Genomic DNA, 19346 nt, shown 5'->3' with positions numbered 1-19346 from the left:
GGTCGGGGTTACCCATGATAGATACTAGTTTGTTCAGTGACCTCCTCTCCACCACTGCTTTAAAAGTGTCCTGTTTGCAGCCAATCATGGAGCCAGCCTTCCTGATTTCTTGTTTGTTCAGTCTGTTTGTGTCGCTGGCTCCGATGCTGCTGCCTCAGCAGATGGCGGAAGAGAACAGAGCGTTGGCCACAACAGACTGGTAGAACATCTCCAACAATCTGCTGGTAACAGACTGGTAGAACATCTCCAACATTCTGCTGGTAACAGACTGGTAGAACTCTCAACATCCTGCTGGTAACAGACTGGTAGAACACTCTCCAACATTCTGCTGTAACGACTGGTAAACATCTCCACATTCTGCTGGTAACCGACTGGTAGAACATCTCCAACATTCTGCTGGTAACAGACGGTAGAACATCTCCAACATTCTCTGGTAACAGACTGGTAGAAACTCTCCAACATTCTGCTGGTAACAGACTGGTAGAACATCTCCAACATTTTGCTGCACACGTTGAAGGATCTCAGCTTCCTCAGGAAATAGCGTCTGCCCACCCCTTTCTTGTAAACAGCAGTGCTGTTGATCTTCCAGTTCATCCTGTTGTCAATGTTGACAACCAGGTATCTGTACTTTTCCACCATGTCCACGTCTCTTCCCAGGATGCAAACGGGCTGTGGAGCCGTTCCCTTTCTTCTGAAGTCAATCACCATCTCTCTGGTCTTATCCACGTTCAGCAGCAGGCGGTTTTTACCAGACCACTCCACAAAGTTGTCCACCTGCGCTCTGTACTCTGCCTCCTGTCCATCCCTTATACACCCAACAACTGCAGAGTCATCAGAAAACTTCTGTAGGTGACATGACTCTGAGTTGTACTGGACGTCTGTGGTGCATGAGGTGAACAGAAAAGTAGACAGCACAGTCCCCTGTGGAGCCCCCGTACCACTCACCACCACATCAGACAGAACACGGTTCAGGCAGACAAACTGTGGTCTGTCTGTCAGATAGTACACACAGACACCCATCACCTGCAGCTTCTCACCTAGTAGCAGTGGCTGGATGGTGTTGAATGCATTGGAGAAATCAAAAAATGTGATTCTCACAGTGCTGCCACTGCCATCCAGGTGCAAATGAGCTCTCTGCAGAAGACATCACTCAGACGAGGCTGGTAGGAAAACTGTAAAGGGTCCAGAGAAGATCTCATCTGCGGCCTCAGGTAGGCCAAGACCAGCCTCTTCAGCACCTTCATCACATGGGATGTGAGAGCCACTGAGCCGTAGTCCTTGAGGCCAGATGCAGTCAACTTCTTGGGGACCGGGACAAGGCGGGACGTCTTGAAGCTTCCATATGGAACTGCAGCAACTCGCGGTGTAAACAATTTACATTGTGATTTTTATTTAATAAAATATTGGGATACAAATGTTTAATATAATTTTCCTGAATTAGTAACAAGATATGTATCAATCTTGTTCCTACTGTTATAGATTTTTGTGGCTTTTTCATATCATTTTCTCATTATGTTGTGAAAACATAAACATATAACATATCAATACAGTTTTGATATGTCAAAATACAATTCATCAGAATGAGTGTTGCAATATATGTGGAGTGAATATTGATCTAATTGCAGAAAGCAGTCCCATCACTAACCAAAGAAGTACTCAAATATCGCTCGACCCTTGTGGACAGAGCCTATTTTAGTGCTTCCAAGAACAATCTTTATTAAATGCCTCTTCAGAATATAAAATAACTTTCCATGAACCCTTTATGGTTCTGCATAATAAGAGATAAGTGAAGATAAGAAGCCTTTGTTGTCAATATATTACAATGAATGCAACAAAATTGTGAAGCCCCACCCAGCGGTGCGTAAAAGAAACTATATTGCACACATCTATATATATAAATCACACACACAGTCAACGTTGTATGCCAACTTTCACCATAAAACAAGGTGAGTTAGGTTGCAATAGATAATAAATATATTCCACGGATCCCAATAATAATGTAGTATTTCACAGATCAGTGAAATGAATGTAAGAACCATAAAAAGAAAGTAAATGCCTCAAATCAAGAAAGATTCAACTTTTTCAACCAGTTTGTTTTTTAAGAAATTAAGAAAAGTGGATCATATTTTCACTGCCTAAATAAAATTCTTATCTTTATGGGTACAATATGATGCTGTGTAACAACACACTATCTCCGTGCTGTACCTTCGCACTAAAGACTATTGTACTCAACAAACCACACAAGGTGCTAACGCATGTGGAGCAGTTAAAATTGGCCCCCATTTTCAAAGAAATGTTGTATTATGAGTTTTTCTGGCTCTCGAATTTAAGGAATATCAATTTTGAACACAGAGACATCATACTATCTTCACTGTCATTAAATAAAATTAACCTAGTGCAGTTTTTTACCATACAGTTTTGAATACAGTTTGCCTCTAATCCAGCAGCTCTTTATCTATTTCTTTACATGTTACTCATAAAATGTACCGGACTTAACTGTGATATTTCCAATCAGTCAATACTAAGGTGTGCTTTGGATCAGTGCACTGCAGTGCTAAAAAGCTCAGAAACAGTGTGTCCCTTAACGTTTTAGGTATATTTTAATGCCACATTTACATACAGTACTGTAGTCTGAGCACCAATCCACTGATTGGACAGCTGCCTCTAGGGCATTTCTAATGGGACTAAAACACTAAATGTCTCACATTTTACATCACACTGACAGTAGTAACTTTTAGGATTAGATAGTACATTATATTGCTCTATTTAGCTGCTTAAACCATTTCAGGGGGGAGTATAATTTTAAAGACACTTTGCTGGTGTAACCTACACTACACACTTTGTTTTGGGATCATGTTGGGCAGTGGGATGGAAAGGAAAGGGAAAGAAATGCTGCGGCGCTGAACTAACATTACAATAATCCTTTGCTGTGGGTGCGTGGATCCATGTGAACATGTCCCACCTTTCTCTTTGTAATGTTGGTAGTGATAATAATAATAATTGTGTGTTCATGTCTTTGTGGATAACACAGGCTGTAAACAAGTCGGGAATGTTACTCAGATGCATGTGGAAGACGACAGCCGGGCATTTTCCCTGTATTTCTGAATGATGAGAGAGATCAACATGACTGAATCAAGTCACTGCTGAAGTGCTGTTGAGCATGTTAGTAACCTTTTCCTTTTGTGGAGCTTCCTGTTCTGTATAAATAGAGTGCCCTCTGCTGTAGAGAAGTGCTCAATGCACCCAGCTCATCCCTGCTGCTCTCTCAAACTTCAGTCCTAAAGCTGCAGATCTTTGTGTGTGTGTGGTGTGGTGTGTGTGTGTGTGTTGTTGTGTGTGTGTGTGTGTGTGTGTGGGTTGTGTGTGTGTGTGGTGTGTGTGTGTGTGTGTGTGTGTGTGTGTCCGTCCTCTGCTCAATCTTGGTGATGAGTTTTGCTGTTGTTTCACTGGCAGCTGATGAGTCAGATCCCTCTCCCTCCTCCTCTTCCATCCTTTAAGGAATAGAATTGATTTGTCCGTCAGCAAGTAGCTTCAAGCAGAAGACAGTTGATCGGATTGCACTGCGGCCACACACACTTTTCTCTCTGCAGGAGAAAATGGCAAATATAAACACACACAGAGAGAGGGAAAGGTGTAAAACAAAAGGCGACTGGCTGAAAATATATGTAAACATTAAGTGACACATTCTTCTTCATTGCTGCTGTGGGTTTTCACTGCAGCTGCTGTGGGGGACGCTCACTATCACTTACATACACACAAACACAGTTTTCCCTGCTTAGAGCCCAATCTCTCTTTTATTGCTCAAACATATTGCTATTCTTTTTATAAACTTTAATGTCAAATAACCATTTACAATTCCACATAAATACAGTACAAAACAGTAACTGGTAGATCAGGTAGGCTATGTAATGCCCTACAAAGCTAAGTGCCTTAATAAATTAGAACCGAATCTGACTTGTTGACATTTGCTTTAACATATAATTGCAGGTTTTTTTTCTGCAGAAGGAATTTTTGGCACCCCCCAAAGAGGGTTTTAGTCAGAGCCAAAGAAAAATTACCAGCAAAAATTGATACAAATTGCAAATGAAATATTGTTAAAAATCCTCCCAATTTACCAACAGACTATTTAACATGCAAACATAAATTTAAATGCAAGCGCTAATCTCAGCTTTAAAGCCGTCTTGGGCTTACAATGAATGTACTTGCTTTTTCACCATTTTTTCCTGATTTGAAATATTTACATGTTGATGAACTAACACATTCCACATTAATAAGCTAGTAGCTGAATTTGAGCTAAACTAGCTTAACCAGTCTTGCTAGCCTATTTTATCAAAGTAGCAATAACTGTCATAACAGTTTTTGACCCTAGAGGGATACAATTTGATGTTCAGGTTAGATTACTTTATAACAACATATTTACATGTAGGCTAACACAGTATCAATTCATTTATCATATTGATTTCAGAGTAACTATTGATACAAACGGAACAATAGAAACAAACAAAAGGCACCCACATATATGTACATTTTGCCAAATTTCACATCCAAATGATGTGGAATACATAGGACAACAGGCATACAGGTGTATTAACAAGATCTTTCAACATCAAAAATGGATACTGTCGCTCTGAAAACTGAAATTCAGACTGCATGCCAATTCTGTTCAGGGAAAAGCAACACATATAGAGTGACAGTCTCATGACAGTCAGAGTAAAGTTTTCATTCTGATCATTTTTAAATCTTACATTAAAAGATTAAAATCAAAGGAGGGACCATTTTCAGTCAGATGGGTGAATTGTAGTTGCTGGTGAAAATTCAAAAGTCCAGACTTAGTCATTTTACCTTTGTACTGTGCTGTTTGAACAAGTAAAAGAGTTTAATCGCTTTCATTTCACTTATCTACCTCAAAGGTCTATCTTGACATATCAGCAGTTTGAACAGAACACTGCAGTGAGGGAGCCCAATATAACGTCTCATAGAATTTATTCATTTAATTTTTAGCTTTTAACTGGTGGCTTTTAAAGCTTGACTGGTTCTGCCCCTGCAGCTATATTCCAAATGCATCATTCCCTTCTGAAGCAGAGCCCAGTCGTGCATCATCAGCCAGGGCACCTTTGCCCTTTCCAAAGCTGTGGAAAAGCTCAGTGGATCTTTTTGCTCAAGATCAAACATTCAGAGTAACTTCTGAATGATTAATTTAAAGGAACACGCCACCGTTTGTTGAAATAGGGCTTATCACTGTCTTCCCTAGCTGTAGATGGGTGGGCCAACACATTTTTTTGTCTCAGTGCATGCATTGTCTTAGTCCGGTGCAACACTAGCAACCACCGCCGCTAGTTAGCTCAGTGTAGTGAATGGAATCCTATGTTGCCGGTCAGCATGTTGTGGGTAAAAGTGAGTCAACAAAAAAACAGCAACAACCTAATTGCTTATTGTGGCCTGCATATTCACAACAAATACAAATAGCTTTGCAGATTAAGACTAGATGATTTCTCAGGCAGATATTGACTTGGGACTATATTGGGTGGAAGTACAGCCGAAGCAATCTCCCAATTACAAGTAAGCAGGTTTTACATCTGCGTGCGGTGTGTGTGTCTGCAACTTTTAATACTTTTTGTTTCTCCCAGGATTGATGGTGCATTTGCTTATTTTCTCCACTTTCATTTGTATGAAAGCATATACACACCACTAGTAACCACATGCCATATGACAATACATGTACTGAATGTATATACTGTGTACGTGTGTGTGCGGCTGTCAGTTTATTTAATAACAAATGCATGTGTAAAGGAAATGCTCTGAATTTTGTTACGCCGTGGTATAAAAGTGTAAATCAGCGCACTTGTGTGTCTGCAGAGGACTGCAGAACGGAAGTGCTGACTCGGCAACAGCAGAGATGGGGGGCGGGGTAGAGGTGGGGCTGGACGGGCAAAGTAAAGAGAAAGAAAGATAAATGAACGGATGCAGAGTGAAAACAAAAAATGATTCAAGTCCTCCACCATCATCCCAGTCCCCAAGAAAACAAGGAACACAGGACTGAATGACTATACCCGTTGCCATGACCTCTGAAGTTTTTTTAGCTAATTTTTCTGGCTCACCTCAAAACCCTCACTAACCCACTCCTGGACACCCTGCAGTTCCTCTATTGAACTAACAGGTCCGTAGACAACGCAGTCAACACAGCTCTTCATTTCATCCTCCGGCACCTGGACTCCTACACCGTGATCCTGGTTGTGGACTTCAGCTCTGCCTTCAACACCATCCTCCCGGTTCTGCTACAGGACAAGATGACCCAGCTGCCCACGCCTGACTCCACCTGCAGGTGGATCACAGACTTCTTGTCTCACAGGAAGGTCCTTTCCTCTCTGCTCTTCTCCCTGTGCACCACCAGCTGCACCTCCAGTCACCAGCCTGTCAAGCTTCTGAAGTTCACGACACCACTCTCATTAGACTCATCTATGGTAGGGATGAGTCCGCCTACAGGTGGGAGATTAACCATGTTATGACCTGGTGCAGTCAGGGCAACCTGAAGCTATACGCTCTGAAAACAGTGGAAGGATGCAGCCCCACCTGTCCCCATCACCCTGGGTGACTCCACTGTCAACTTTATGGAGTCCTTCCATTTCCTGGGCTCCATCATCTCCCAGGACCTCAAGAGGGAATGTTGAGAATGTTGCAATATCTTAACACAGGGGACAATACAGTCTGTGAGTTTCTGTCATAAGTGTTGTGTGATAACCTCTGCTGGACGTATTTGGTTCTGGTAAATGTCTGAGCTCCAAAAACGTTTTTGCCATTTGGCATCTTCATTAAAGGTACAGAAACTGTCTTTCCAGCCCGGCTTCAATTTTTTTTTTTTAAACATTAACGAAAACAATATGAACTTTTTCTCAGTGCAACGGCATTTTTGATAAATAGCAATATAAATGCATTTCCATAACATGGTTGAATTAAAGTGTTACCAAACACTGGCCAGTGTTGCCAAGATTGGCTAATGGATCCAAAACTGTTTGCACTGTCCAAACCTCAGTGCCAATTCCTGGGTAAAGTAGTTGTACTGTGTGTTTTTGTAGTCTACTAACTACAACTATTGTTATGTTGTGTTCTTGCCATCTCTGCAGTCTGCACGGTTCGCTGTCTGAAGGTCCTGATCTCATGGATCGGGGAGGACTGGGTTTGTCTCATCCTGCTGGGAGTCCTCATGTCCCTGGTCAGCTGGGGGATGGACATAGGCATCAACTGCTGTCTATATGGTGAGGGAAGGAGGGAAGGAGGGATTGGATTTTGTACTTATAGCTTTGGGCATAAAGAGTGTCAACAAACAAGGAATTATTTCAAAAGTAGAGGACGCATTGTTAGAAGCAAGGAGCAGATACATTATTTATGACATGTGTGGATGGATCCAGACAGGGAGGACGGGATAGAAGGTTGGAGAATAACAAGGGGGGAAAGATGCAAGGGTAAACTTTTTTTATGAAAGGTCCCATATTGTAGTGACATTGTCTATTTTGATTATAAAGCAGGTCAAGATGCTATATTAATACTTTGAAAGTGTCAAAATGTTCCATCTACAGAGAAATGCACAGAGCCCATATTTATAAAGGGTGCCTTTAAAGGAGCCGTCAGGACTTCCATACTACTGTGCCGTCACAGTCATTCCCTGTACGCAATGACGGTCCAGAGACTATGAGAGCTCCGATGCAGAAGACCTGAAAACACTAACCAATCAGAGCTTTCCTCGGGAGGGGGACTTAAAGAGAAAGGTGCCAGTTATACTTGTTAGTGTGTAGTTTAGTAAAAATCTATCAAAGCCTGTTTTTGATTTAGGTGTCATTAGAACCTCTAATAACCTCTAGATAAGTGGTTCCCAAACTTTTTCAGCTCAAGACCCAAAAGAGAAATTTGGTGTCTCCCCGGGACCCAAATTTACAAAATACACCATGAATTATTGTAACATCTACATTTTTGAAACTGTGGACAAAAGACGGAACAAACCATGAATTTAAATGTACATGAAGTACATTTATTCCATTATAAAAGTAAACAAAAACAGAAAAGGTCTCTATTCTCCTTTCTGTGTCTCACCCCTTTCTCAACTCATGTTCTCATCCCCTCCCATCATCCCTCAGTACCGACACCAACATTTTTTTAAATAATGCTGACTTGAATTTAATGAGATGTGTGTGTGTCTGGTTGAAGATATCAACCAGCTGATCTAGTCCAGGTTCAGTTTTTGAAAGTGCCCCATTCTGAGGTCATGCTGAGCATTTAGTCTGTTCTCTGCCAATTGGCGACCCAATAAAATGGGTCTGCAACCCATTTTGGGTCCCGACCCTAAGTTTGGGAAACATTGCTCTAGATAACCTCTGGAGACAACTGTATAACATTGCAATAAAAAGGGTTGTTTTTTAATGATCTGGCACAACAGGAGCTCGTAAATAGAGATATAGTGTATTTAGGATTGAGCCCTTGGGACAACCACTGGAACTTAATGCAGAAGATATCAATGTGTTGGCTTGTTGCCCATGGTGACTAAACACATTTGTTAAAGGGCAAGGGGGAGTAGTTGGCTCAAAGAAAATGGAGATAGTTGGGGGAGGATTGGAGAAGTTAGCGGAACAAGTGAGAGAAAGGAAGGAATAAAGGAAGCAGGGAGTGCGGCTAACAGTCATCCATTACTTTTAGCTAATCATTTGAACTGTTAAGTCAGTCAGTAAGTACTTTTAGGTATTTATTTTTATCATTCATTACTTAGTTATGTGTTTAAACATTAGTGTTGAGCTGTTTTAGCTGATATATTGTTTTAAATAAATCATAATTTCATTGTTATTTTGATTAGTTAAGCTGCTCCACAATCTTTCCAAGTAGCCCCTGGGAACAGCAGAAATACCCCTGGCTCGGACATCACTGCAGGTGGTGTATCAAAGACTGTTCACCTGTAGATTTGTGTTTCCTGCTACTAGCAATCTAATTGGAGACGAACAGACAATCAGAATTGACCTTTAATAATTTGATTGGTTGGTTTTCTGACACACTTGTAATATGAGTGTGTAAGAGTTGAGCATACACGGAGTGAAGAGGTTGAAAAAGAGGGAGACGTGACCGGAGCGCAGCAGTGTGACTGAGTTTTTGAGAGGGCACGAGTAAACTGTGTAAGAGGGGTTATTAATGCACATTAATATGAATAATAGCAAACATGCCGATACAATTCTTAAGCATGAAATAGGTGTTTATTGGCTCAGACAAAATTATTGTTGCATTTGTTATGTTCAAAATGTAATGCAATGTATTTGCAAAATATAGTTCTCTGCTCAAAACATACAATTACACGTTCAGGAATGTGTCACATAAATAACGCCATCATGTCCTTAGGAAACACACACAACCATACATTTTTCCTGTGTTTTAATGGTTCATGATAGCTTTTCTGGATGCACATTCAGGTGTGTGGGTGTGGGTTCCAATTTGTCCCTATGACATACTGTATGTTTACCCTAACTAATGTAATACTTGCAAGACAAATAAAGCTTTTGTTTTTGAACTGTACAGTGTATATCCACACATGCAAACACTCTTTCTTACTGTGTGTATTTTGTGTTCTGTTTTGTTGGATTGGATTGTGGTTTACATGTCTAACTTGGATTTGTGTGTCTGTCCACAGGACTGATGTGGATACACGATAGTCTGCACAGTATCGTGTTTCTGCAGTATCTGGCCTGGGTCATCTACCCTATAATCCTTATCTGCTTCTCTGCCGGGTTTGTCCAGATTCTCGCCCCCCCAGCTGCTGGTACAACCAACACACAAAAACATATAAACAGAGCACATACATGACACCAAAGCCATTTTTAGAGGGGCAATGGAATCAAGTATGTTGAATTGTGCTTACGGTAGTGCTACACAATAAGTTAAAAGATATTGAGGGTTTTTGACTAATGTTCGGACTATTGTTCATTTGTAAATGCCACCTTGGCCGTTTTGAGCATTTTCCTGTATCTACAGTGTATATTTATTAGACCAAGCAATTATTTGAGTGATCAAATAAATAACTGCTCTACAACCATTAATTGAGGCTCTATATTACTGTAGATACACTCAGGGACAACAAAGGGGCTTTCCTCTGTATTCAGATTTGATAAGTTGATTCCGCCTCCTCTGCTTCAGTATCAGATGAGGGAGGGTCTTTAAGGCTACTGTGGAACATATTTGGTCTGTTGGTGATGCCAGTATGTGTTCACTTACAGTAAAGGTCAGTTTGGTTTCTCTTTATGAGTTGACAGTCAGCACTAAGCGCCCACTGTGCTCCCCTGCAGGTTCAGGTATTCCAGAGATGAAGACCATCTTGCGAGGAGCTGCGATGAAGGAATACCTCAGCTTTAAAGCTTTCATTGCGAAACTTATTGGCCTCACTGCTGCTCTGGGCAGCGGCATGCCCCTGGGCAAGGAGGTAACACATACACATCAGCTTTATCCGCTCTGTGGTCCCCTACCGTACTGTTTGCGTCCATGTGCCCACACAGGCACAGCAAAAGCTGACAACTATGTCAGCCAATGAGTCCGTCAACATGTGACTCATAAGATGGAGAAGAAATGCAAGAAGCTCAAATATACTTTCATGTGTGTGACTGTGTGTGGCTGTCTGCAGACATAAACTGTCCATTACACAACCATCTCAATATGGCTGACTTTGTGAAAGTAAACCAAATCAATGTTTCACTTTATTTTGGCAATGCCAACAAAACTCAAATGCAATTTTAATACAGTAGAAAATTAGTTTACAGTATAGAATCCAGACACATTTATTCACTAAATTCTAGTACAGAATACGAGCTGTTCAGACTTCAATTCAAATCATTTTTTAGTCATCAAAAACCCAATGCAGCTCGGAGTGAAATGCAGGAGCACTGGTTGATGGAGCTTGATGTGATGATGCTCTCACTTTTAATCCTGTTATTTCCACTTTGTAAATCCCCAGAATTTTAATAATTACTGTGGACTTTGTTGTTGTTGGTGTGTTTTCAAAGATAGCTTCTGAACTTGTATCTTGTTGTTTTTGTGTTTTCTTTTTGTCCTGTCAGGGTCCGTTCGTACACCTCGGCGGTTTGTGCGCTGCTGTCCTCATGAGGTTCATGTCTCTGTTTGGAGAAATCTATAAGGTAAGTCTCATTCTTTTTTTTATGTCCTTCGTGCCCTTCTTTTCACTCTTTCTCAACTGATTTTACTGGCAAAACATCTACTATTCATATTTCCTTAAGTTGCCATATACTGTACACTGTTAACACTTTTTTCCCCGGTAAATTTAAAAAGACAAAATAAGCTGTAATACTTTGTATCAAATTAGACCAAAACTAGGAACACTGTGGTCCTTATTAGAAAATAAATGAATGCAGTTATGCAGACACCATAAACCAAAGTTATCCTATACACAGGTTTAATGTCATTGTACAAAAGATCCCTAATTCTATCTTATTTTGACACTTGTCTTCCACACCTACCTCACTTCCTGTACCTCACTTCCTTTCCTCCCCTGTTTTCACCACTGATTGGTTTTTGCTTCCACCTTAATTACCTGATTGAGTTCTCCTGGTCACTGCACCCTTCTCAGTCTCATTTCAACACCTTCACATGGGGCTGCAGCTGATAAGATGAGTTTTACTTTGTACCTTATTTCTTGAAAACATTATTTATCTAGTTACTTTATGAACATGTGAGAGTATTGACTTAAATTCTAATTTCTATTTGTTTCTTCCTCAATTCTCCAACCCATGTATGTCTGTTGGTTCTGCTCTGTATACATAATTTGCCTCATTCAGTTTTATTAAATTAAAAAACTTCTGTTGAATGGACTGAAGCATCCTGTACAGCCATATTATATTGCCCTTTATAAAAGTAAAAAAAGAAACACACCGAGAGGACAGTATATACAAAGGGAGTTATTTTACAATTTCAAAATGAAAGGGAACAACGGATTGTTTAGCTACTGTAAAGTTTTGTTTTGGTCTAGTTTGACTAATTATTATAACAGAACTGTAAAATATGATTTGTGACACTTTGCAATGGAATGCCAAGGAAGTAATCTAACAATGATATGGTCTTTATAATAACTAATTATCTAGCACCTTTTAAAAACATAAAATTATAAAATGCTTTGACAGACAAGCAAGGCAAAAGAGGTCAGTAAAATAACAGACAGCTGAACAGTGGGGCCAAAAACGCAAAACCCATATTGAGATCAATAGTAATAAATACAGATCAAAAGAGACATCACATGAAATCAAGTCTAAAAATATAAGTTTTTAAAAGAGTAGATCTATTTATAGGCCTATACTAAAGCAGTGATTGGTTAGTGATCAGTTAAGCATTATGAGTTTGTACACGTTGGAGTTTTTGCGTGACAAGGTGAACAAGTGTAGCATTTTCATTGGTTGTATTTGAAAAGCAAGTTCCTTCCTGTTAGATTTTTGTGTAAGTAGACAATTGTGCGTTGTGTTTTTGAAAAACAGTGTTTCATGCAATTGATCACTAAGTGAAAGGCTTAGAAACAGCTTATGGTTTTGGAGATGTGGTGTCCAGTTTGGCCCTTTGGTATCAAAAATCGTGACGCATAGATTTTGTGTAAGCAGTTGTAAAAGTGGCTGGTGTACTGATGAAACAGTGATTCGGCTGCACTGTTCTCCTGATCTGGAAACCTTTATCAACTGCAAATCTCAAACAGCTATTGTTTTGGAAACGTGTGTGAGCAGTTGTGAGAAAAAAAACAACTGAAGAGAGAATTTTGGATGGTCTTGGACTGGACACTTTGAGATGCTATTAGGTGCTTTTGAAGTTTTGAACTACTTTCTAACCTACTTTGTTTTGTTGGTATTTTAAGTATGACTGAAATAGTGTGTGACTTGTGTTTCAGAATGAGTCAAGGTACACTGAGATGCTGGCAGCGGCCTGTGCTGTGGGAGTGGGCAGCTGTTTTGCTGCCCCCATAGGAGGTGAGTCTCCAGAGAGGTCTATAGTAACGTAAGTCTGGCTGGCACACAATACACTAGACGTGATGTATTATATATCAACTGAACATTATATACTGTCATAACACAGAGTGGGCTTTACGTCACTCAGTGGGGATATTGAAGTAAATGCAATATCTCTGTCTGTACATCTGCTATCAGTACATGTCATCATGACATTGTCCAGCTATTAATGACCTGGAGGAAAGCTGCTAAAAGGAGTCTCATTCTGAGCAACAACTCTTCACACATGTCTCTGTTTTTTTAGTTTTCACTAATGCCACCTTACTACCACTAGTTTTACAGTACTTTTGGGAATTCATGGTCAATAACCCTCAGTTATATAGAATTACACCGAATATTTGAGTTACAAAAGCAGAAATTATGAATTATTTTTTACTGATGGTGAAGATCAGAGCAACGTACAAATGAGTTTCGTCAGGAATGCAAGTGATCAATTGTATTTGCAAAGAGCGTTGTATGGAAGCCAATCCATTTTTTTGTGGTAATTTGGTTAAAAAGAAACCTATATTTCAGGTATGGACAGTTTTTAAAAGGTTCAAATTTGACCCGAGGACAACAGGAGTGTTAATTGCACCGATTTTAAATCTGTTCTGTTTTGCATGTGTTTGAGCATTTGAACAAAGTGCTGTAAATCCACTGTATTGTGTAGGTAGTGGTTGAAACCATGGGATAAGTGTGTAGAGGTTTCAAAGCTGTGTCCACATGAATTGTGGCTTTGCAGACTGGGGTTAGAGTTTTGCACATGTGGCTCCAGTTGTGACCGCTGTCGTTGGGCAATTGAAAAAAACTGTAAATGGCATATAAAAATCCTTTTCACTTCTTGGGCAACATCACTATTGTCGTTACATGACAAAAGTCTTTTTGTAATGTATTATCCATCACACGTGACCCAGGCTTTTGAGTAATGTATTGTGTGGAGTATTTACTGGCCAATTTGTGATTTAATTCATGTTAACATTTAAATGGTATACAATGTTTGTGTTCCAGGTTTGTTGTTCAGTATTGAAATAACATCCCAGTTCTTTTCGGTGAGAAGCTATTGGAGAGGTTTCTTTTCTGCTACCATCGGTGCTGTAATGTTCAGAATACTGGCTGTGTGGAACACCAACGCAGGTAAAGCAGACTTGTGCTCAAAATACTGTATGATGATGGAAGTATGTGGGAATGATTTAAAATACCTTTTACAATCACAGTATAAAAATTCAGAAATGTCTGCCAAGACTTGTAACTTGTAAAAATAATGATGAAAATAAAGGTGAATACGGCAAAATTCATTTGACAGGTGTACTCGGTGACATTTTGCAGCAGTTTTATTAAGCTCAAGGAAAGAACAGGCTTTTTCCACAGCAGACATTTTAACATTCTTTTTGTCTTCTTTCTGTTTTAATGTCCCAGTAAATCATGACAGTCGGCCAATGTTCAAAATATCAGAGCACTGGACCTTAAACACCTAAATGGAATGCAGCCATCATTGTTATACTCCCTTCTGAGCAAAACCAGTAAACTGAGGATAGCTGAGGGTGGAAGCTCGCAGAAAAGATGGAGATTTGTTTTGACTACAATGAAGACCAACTAGTTTCAGTTTTCAGAAGCAGATGTTCACATTCAAAGCCAATCAAATGTCTTACCTCAGGTTTCTAATGCTTTGATTTCCAGTGTCTTGTTAGCCCAGGTTTTTGACAAGATTTTCTCCAACAAGACTGCGATCTGGCTATGTTAGGTTAGGAGTCAGCACCTTCATAATGAGCAGAAGTTTTTGTTAACTTTGTCTGTTGTAACACTAGTTCAGACTCTTGCTGTACTTGCTGTACTTTTTCTTTCTCCAGAGACCATCACAGCCCTTTTGAGAACTAGTTTCCGGCTAGACTTTCCGTTTGCCCTCCAGGAGCTTCCAGTTTTTGCCGCCCTAGGGTGAGTCTTGACTGGTGATTGGTCAATTTCTGATTTCACATTGGCATACTGTGTGGGCACGGGTTGGGAATATGTTACAAAACCAAAAAAGGAAAGTAAAGTTAGCCATCAATCCAAAACCATCAAAGATTTTTAACTATTATATTCCAATTTGTACGAGCTTTATAATATAAATTATCAATAAATACTCCCTTATTAGAAAGTGGTCAAAGCATTTATCAGCACACACTGGTACTAGAAGGAACACAGATTTGGTTTGCCATCAAAGTCAACAGAATAAAAAATTCTAACTGATTTGGCACACCTTGCTGTTCTGACAGCTACTCCAATTTCTCCAGAGATTCAGATATTATTCAAGAGCTGCACTCATTGTAGCTTGTGAAGGTATTACTTCAGCGTAGCCTGCACCTAACATGCATAATTCAGCTGGCAACCGTTGCCAGGGATGTCTTATTTCATCTTGCCTTAGCCTGAGGGCTCGTCCATGGCTGTGAATGAGACCAGGGCCTCCTGGGAAGAAGCTGGTGGAGAGAAGGGATGGGCTGCTCTCTCTCCATCTCTCACTCTCTCTCAGATGAAAGTTGATGCCTGTGTGTAGACTGCTCAAGAGAAAACAATTCCTCATTTCTTTTCTTTTTTTGTTTTTTTTGTTCTTTTTTTTGTTTGGGCACTACACTAGTCCCATATATTAATATAAACATATATATATATATATGTATATATATATAGAGAGAGAGAGATATAGATCTATAGATATATAGTCATTATTTTCTGGCTTGTACTAGATAAACAATTCATTGATAAAACATAAAACTTAGTGACTTAGTACTGAAAACGGTTGAAAAAAATCCATGTAGTGAAAATGGTTAATGCACATCCATGTAGTGCTGGACAAAAAAGTAAATGTTCAAATAAGGTTAAGTCCGCCCAACAGTTACATGTTCCGAAAAAATATTTAATAGTTCAGAATCAGGCACACATTGTTTTGACCCAAAATGTGGCCAATTTGACCCTTGACCCTAATCTATTTTAAATTGTGTGTCTAATTCTGCCCTTTTAAATATTTATTTAACTGTTGGGCAGACTTTACCTTGTTTGAACATTAAGTACTGAAAACGATCATCAGCCTTTGATTTTTGGACTGAGACACCTTTATCTGACCATACCCCAGCCGTGCTTGACCTTAAAAAGTTCAGTACCCTAACCATGAGTCTCATCTTTACCGTAACCCAAACAGGGTTTGGTAAAGTTGGTCCTTTTAAGGCTACAACTACAAAGAACACAGAAAATGCATGTATGCAGTGTTTTTCTTAGCTGCAACATGGGGGCAAAGACTCCCTCATCATCCTGTTCATTATTTATTCAGAGGTATTTGACGGAATTAATAATGCAGCAAGATAACTTCATAAGCATTAGGTTGTCTGCATAGCTGTCTGAGTCTATTCTTTCTCCCCTACCTTTCTGTTCTTTCTCTCCCTCTTACAGTCATAGGACTCCCGCTGAGCTTTTAAATGCATGCTTACGTAAACCTCTTCTTCTGCTTTGACTCAGCCACACATCCCCATTTGACTGTATGCTCTCTCCATCTCACTCTCCCTATCCATTTGTTTTAATTCTGTTCATTTTGCATCTTAGGTTTGTTTCTCCTTTATGTCTTTGTTTTGTTATGTTGCTTCATCTTCTGTATCCACGGCTGATCCTGTTTGTAGACATGTTTCCTAGACTCTCTCTTGTTTTCCTTCCCTTCATATTTTGCATTACGTTTGCACCTGACATCCATCTCAAGTGGATACTAATGACGTTTACATACTAGCTTTTATTGAGCCCAAATGAACTGAGGAAATCCTACTGTATGGAGGTGGTTTGAGAAAGAAAATTTTAAAGTATGATTTAGTTTGTTTAAGCTTGGACTCATTCATTTCATTCAGTTTCAATTTGATCACCTAGAATGCCTTTTTTAGTAGTATAGTTTGAAGTAGAAAAATGCCGTGTGTGTGTGTGTGTGTGTGTGTGTGTGTGTGTGTGTGTGTGTGTGTGTGGTGTGTGTTTGTGTGTGTGGTGTGTGGGGTGTGGGTGTGTGTGTGTGTTGTGGTGTTGTGTTTTTCGCTGTCCTTTGCAGTATTGCCTGTGGTTTTGGTGGGGCTCTGTTTGTCTACCTGAATGCAGTGATTGCCCGGTTCATCAAGAAACAGAAGGCCAACAATGGATTACTCATGAGAAAGTAAGTGTAACCACACTGTGGAAAATACATTTACTTAAGTACAAATTTAAGGTACATGTCAAAGACAATTTTACTGTACTCCTTTACATTTACCACAGTGTACCACTGGGTTTTTTACAGTATTTCAAAAAGCATAGAATTTGGCGCCTGGGAAGCTCACTTGGTTGAGCGCATGTCCATTTACAGAGGTTCACTCCTCAACTCAGCAGCCGCGGGTTCGAGTCCAACCTGTGGCCCATTGCTGCATGTCATTCCCCCCCTCTCTCTCCCCTTTCATGTCTTCAGCTGTCCTGTAAATAAAGGCCTATAAATCCCCAAAAATAATCTTTAAAAATGCATTGAATTTAACATTCTCAAAACAAGGCCTTAAAATTATTGAATTTCATTGACAAAGAGCTTACTCGTTTTAAAGAAAGACCATCAAATGTATAAAATGTGTATGTTACAATTGCTAGCAGTAGCTTGTTTATTATTTGTTGGATTGTACTATGTTTACACAAATGCTTATCTTGTGAATCATCTTGTGACTTTGTAAGAGGTACTATATCAAATGAGCTTATTCAACTTACTATAAATATTTATATATTTTAATTTTTTCAAGGGCTTTCATTTTATCCTTCATAGTTTTACCTGTATGGCTGGAAGTTTCATTCTAGTATTAAAATGGTCTTAAAAAGAATTAAATTGAACTTGGAGAACCCTTATAGTACCCTGGTTTACTTGTGTCCTGTAGTTAATTTTCAGATAGGGTTTTTCATACAAAACCATATGATACAATATTAGTATTTTTTATTTTCTCTCTGGTTCTTCTCTCTCAGACATCTGCTGTATCCAGCGCTGGTCACTTTACTTATTTCTACACTAACCTTTCCCCCAGGCTTTGGACAGTTTATGGCTGGCAAGGTAGGTTCTACACACCCACTCAGCACACAATATTTTGTTTTCACACACTGCACTGTAGCCATAACTGTACTACAAAATAATGTGGAAGGAAGCCTTTCACAGTATAGGCCTTTAGACCTAATATATCAGCCATGTACCAAAACAAAATGGCTCTAACTCTGAATTCAACACAACAAATTAACTCATCTAACCTTTAATGACTTGAAAACATGATTTAGATTCCCTACCTGACATAATGTTTTGGTTGGGGCCTTTATGCAACTTTATAGAGCAGCTGTGTAATCAAAGCATTTTAGATCTTTGTATTGTTTCAAAACAGCCTGATTACCATTCATGTCTGTGATTGTTTTTATAATTTTCACACGCAGGTTAAAATGTGCTTCTGGGTGTTTGTGTGCATTGTCTGTGTGCACGGGAAACTTGGTTCCGCCTCTTTTAGCTCCTAGGATGACTCATAGAACTCAGGCGTCAGTGAAAGTGATCGTAAAATACTCTATAACAACAGTTCTCAGGGTCAAAGTCATGTTAAGATAATCAATAAATTGTATGTTATTGTCTGTAATTTCTTCAGAAAAATATTATAAATAACAGAAATTTAAACAGCCCATCCATGTTGGCACATACTGATGATGTCACTTCCTGTGGCCTTTAGCTGAACATGATGGAGTCTATGGATGCATTACTGGACAACCAGACCTGGTCCAAACACGGCATAGATGAGGAGTTGGAACACATGGGACACTCTGAAGCCTGGATGCACCCGCAGGTCAACGTCTTCGTCACCCTGAGCATCTTTACTTTCATGAAGGTAGGAGAGAAAACCTAATAAGGGTAACTCATGTCAGTGAATGCATACAAAAAACTGTCCATGCTCTCATTGTAAAAAATCAGTGTGTCGCGCAGCCTGACAGTCACTTTTAATCTTCAACCTTATCATCATTAAGTCGCTATCTTCCCTTTTCTTCAATAGATTTAAAAGACTTTTGAAGCACAAAAGAATGACCATCTCTAAATGACCCAGGGAAAGTGTCAACGTTTTGCCTCACATCAGTCGCAATTTTGGCTGCTAGATTGTTTTGCATTGTTTATTTACTCTATTGAAGTCATAAAACCTTAAAAGAAGTGAAGTTTTCTCACAAGATAATGATGAAATGTTGATCATGACCTAAAAATTTGCTTAGTCAATGTTGGCCAATCTTCAGTGTCAAGGATATACTAATGGATTATATATTTACTGCAGAATTGATCAATACACTGGCTGTACAGATTAAACAGAATTTTAATGAGAC

At 39.5% G+C, this 19346-nt stretch overlaps 1 protein-coding gene and 1 long non-coding RNA gene across 2 annotated transcripts in view; one reads left to right on the top strand and one right to left on the bottom strand.

Annotated features, from left to right (window-relative positions):
* LOC116684287 (uncharacterized) overlaps positions 1-6328 on the bottom strand; it is a 24968-nt gene extending 18640 nt beyond the window's left edge. Inside the window, exons 1-2 of the long non-coding RNA XR_004330779.1 lie at positions 6317-6328; positions 775-788 (exon numbers count right to left, since the gene is read on the bottom strand). This is a non-coding gene — a long non-coding RNA (uncharacterized LOC116684287). The remainder of the gene's footprint in view (positions 1-774; positions 789-6316) is intronic.
* Positions 1-19346, top strand: part of LOC116684250 (chloride channel protein 2) — a 40690-nt gene that overhangs the window by 5545 nt on the left and 15799 nt on the right. Inside the window, exons 3-12 of the mRNA XM_032510079.1 lie at positions 7122-7253; positions 9662-9790; positions 10314-10447; positions 11079-11156; positions 12905-12983; positions 14010-14135; positions 14849-14933; positions 17053-17154; positions 17973-18057; positions 18710-18865. Coding sequence (XP_032365970.1) covers positions 7122-7253; positions 9662-9790; positions 10314-10447; positions 11079-11156; positions 12905-12983; positions 14010-14135; positions 14849-14933; positions 17053-17154; positions 17973-18057; positions 18710-18865 — 1106 coding nt within the window. The remainder of the gene's footprint in view (positions 1-7121; positions 7254-9661; positions 9791-10313; positions 10448-11078; positions 11157-12904; positions 12984-14009; positions 14136-14848; positions 14934-17052; positions 17155-17972; positions 18058-18709; positions 18866-19346) is intronic.

The sequence above is a fragment of the Etheostoma spectabile genome, chromosome 3 (genome assembly GCF_008692095.1).
Source record: "Etheostoma spectabile isolate EspeVRDwgs_2016 chromosome 3, UIUC_Espe_1.0, whole genome shotgun sequence".
Classification (NCBI taxonomy): domain Eukaryota; kingdom Metazoa; phylum Chordata; class Actinopteri; order Perciformes; family Percidae; genus Etheostoma; species Etheostoma spectabile.
This window is presented reverse-complemented; position numbering and strand designations above follow the sequence as displayed.